The sequence below is a fragment of the Tarenaya hassleriana genome, unplaced genomic scaffold, assembly GCF_000463585.1.
Source record: "Tarenaya hassleriana unplaced genomic scaffold, ASM46358v1 Cleome1360, whole genome shotgun sequence".
NCBI lineage: Eukaryota > Viridiplantae > Streptophyta > Magnoliopsida > Brassicales > Cleomaceae > Tarenaya > Tarenaya hassleriana.
The window spans coordinates 1-2,933 of NW_010964160.1; the positions used below are offsets into that span (position 1 = coordinate 1).

The following is a 2,933-nucleotide window of genomic DNA, read 5'->3' on the forward strand; positions in this document are numbered from 1 at the left end:
GAATTGTGCTAACGACTAGTAATAGTGCAGGCAAATACGTTAATGGCTTTTATTAAATACGAGATGCATTTTACCATAAAATCCGTTATATATATATTAAATAAAAACAGCAATAAATGTACAACAACAACCATTACAGTTTTTGATAATCGTATTAATTCACACGTACCAGATACGTATGTATATGCAATAAATATTTTAAGATTGGATAAAGGAGACATCTAAAATATAATATATTTCCATAGGGAAAAAGCGTTTTGCCTTAGATGTTAACGCTTAAATTTGGCTAATTAAACAACAAGCGTTACAAGGAATCCAACAATTGGGCATGTTTTAAAATTAATGGCAATAGTATGAAAAAGCTAACAAAAAACAAAATCAAATGTGACATATAAATAGATTAAACTAAAAGAGATTCTTATAAGAAGCTTTTTTTTTTGACATTTCGTATTCTAATTTCGTAAGTAGCTTTTTCTAAAGTTAGAGAAGGAAAAAAAACATCTAATGTGACATATAAATAGATTAAACTACATCGTTATTTAGTTGTAGAAGATGGCAAACCATATTATATACGAACAGCAATTACATTTCTTGGAATATTTATAATATTATTAATTGTTGGGCCAAAATTATCATTTATATAAGTGATGATGATCTTCCGACGTTGTTTATCCCAGGTTAGTGGAAAGCCCACACACCGGAAAAAGCGAAAATATAAAAGATGGTTTGAGTTATATTTAAAATGTAGGATTTGGTTGATGAGCTGGTTATCATATATTAAAATAAAAAGTAACTAATTCCACTAAATTCTCCATGTTATAACCTTCTAGAACAAAATATTAATTGAATAATTAAATCAGAAAAAAAAAAAACAAATGTCATACATTCACCCTCGTATACAAAAGTAATCCGATCCACCATATATTCTATTCTTATATATGCTCTTTGATATCGTGATTCGAATTAATATTGAAATTTAAATAACAAAATTTCGAGCATTATATTTTGTGACAAATTGACAATGAAAAGCGATCGATTCCGTGGGGCTATTATATTATAATTTATGAAACAAAGTTTCACAAATATGTTTTAGTAGTTTTTAGGTAACCCAATTAACTATTAACATGGATGGGCCTTTTACAGGCCCAACTAATTTTATTTATGATCCATGTAGCCCAAATACAGCCCATCCAAATTTTTTCTTAAACAGAGATATTTAGGCATGCTAAATATATCCTCTTAAATATACTTCCTACTCATTTGGAAATTCATGTAAGACTTCTTTGCTTTTCTTTTATCTTATCATTTTACTTTTCATAATTTACGCCAAACTCTAAACAATAAATTATAAACCGTGAACCCTAATCTCTAAATTCTAAATTCTAAAACTAATTAGTCTAAACCTTAAACTCTAAACTTAACCAATCATAAAACTTAAAATCCTACCTCGAGAGTTAGGGTTTGTGATTTATGTGTAAGAGTTAAAATTGGTTTGGAGTAGAGTTTAGGTTATAGGATTGAGAATTTAGGATTTAATATCAGTAGTTAGCATTAGGGGCAAATTAGAAATAGTAAAATAAGAAAAAAAAACAGAACTATATAGTAAAATAAATTAAAGATGATTAGAAAAAAAAAGGATATGGCATTACATATCATTACTCTATTACAAAATAATGTACCAAACATTTTTTTCCTGGTTAAGTGTACCAAACATTTTCTTAAATATTTTTTTGAATTGATGCATTTCCTTAATTATCCTTGGTTTTACATCATTATAATATTCAAATCGCGTCAAATGGATCTATGCATTGATCCATTCATATGGTACCGTCATGTGTGTGTGTGTGTATATATATATATATATAATTTTGTCTGTGTGCGTATGATTTCCTCTTTTTAATGAATAAATAAATAAATATCACAATTCTTCCTATAATAAATCTGGTAAAAGCCGCATGTTCCCGATGCATTTCTATTTATAGGCTTCCCATGTATTCGAACATCGACGTCTAATTTCGAAGCAAATAAATCCAATCCTTTTTTTTATTTTTAGTTTATTTTGGAAAAGGTGCATGATTGACCGTCGTCGAGCTTTTCATTTTCCAAATATAGTAAATAATATTGAGTATATATATATTATTTAACTCCAAAAAATATTGTAAGTTTTGAATTCAATTTTCACGTTGAATTCTTCGGACAAGCTCATGCACTGCACTTGCGATATCATCAACACAAGTCACTTGAACAGTTTCTTCTACCTGTTCACAAAACCAATGATTTAAACACAATTAGTGTATATATATATACACACACACACAATAATATCATACAATTCTTTGGACAGATTTTGCACCAAAAAAAAGGGAGATGTTTCTTTGTGTCCAATATTATATTATGATATTTTAAAAGAAGTAATTATAAACATAAGAATAAATAAATAAATAAAACTTACCTTGACACTGAAAGTGAAAAGGACCATGTGCTGGGAAGTGGTGAGATTGAGGCAAAGTACAGTTAGGCCCAGAGAGTAGAATTCAGTGATCATCTTGGAGAGAAGCCTAGGCTGGGCCTTTGTTAGCACTTTGATGTTGGCATGTCTTTCCGCCATCGTGACTTCCACGTCAGCAACCGCCGCTCGGATTCGGCCACCGGAAAAGGTGGCGGCGGCGGGGGAGTACTGTGGGAGGATGAAGAAGTTGGAGAATATGGATTGGCTTTGTGCTTGTTTTGATTGGATGGCTTTTTGGGCTTCAAGTGATTGGAGGATTTGTTCTAGCTCCTTTACATACTTGATGGCTCCTCCAACTATCGATGCTTGGTCACCCTTTTTCCACGAATTTTAAGGGAAAAATATGATAATTAAATTTGGTATAGTATGTGTTATGTCCTTTGAGAATGCAGGTTATATCATATATAAAGGTTGAAATGACTTA

General features: G+C 30.4%; 1 protein-coding gene across 1 annotated transcript; it reads right to left on the reverse strand.

Moving 5' to 3' along the window:
* Window positions 1-2,051: 2,051 nt before the first annotated feature.
* Window positions 2,052-2,824, reverse strand: LOC104807995 (transcription factor bHLH99-like; the record flags this gene model as incomplete). The annotated part of the gene is made up of 2 exons (XM_010533471.1): window positions 2,052-2,258; window positions 2,453-2,824. Coding segments are annotated over 2 exons (459 nt in total), but the record flags the coding sequence as incomplete, so codon positions are not given.
* Between the last annotated feature and the right edge of the window lie 109 nt (window positions 2,825-2,933).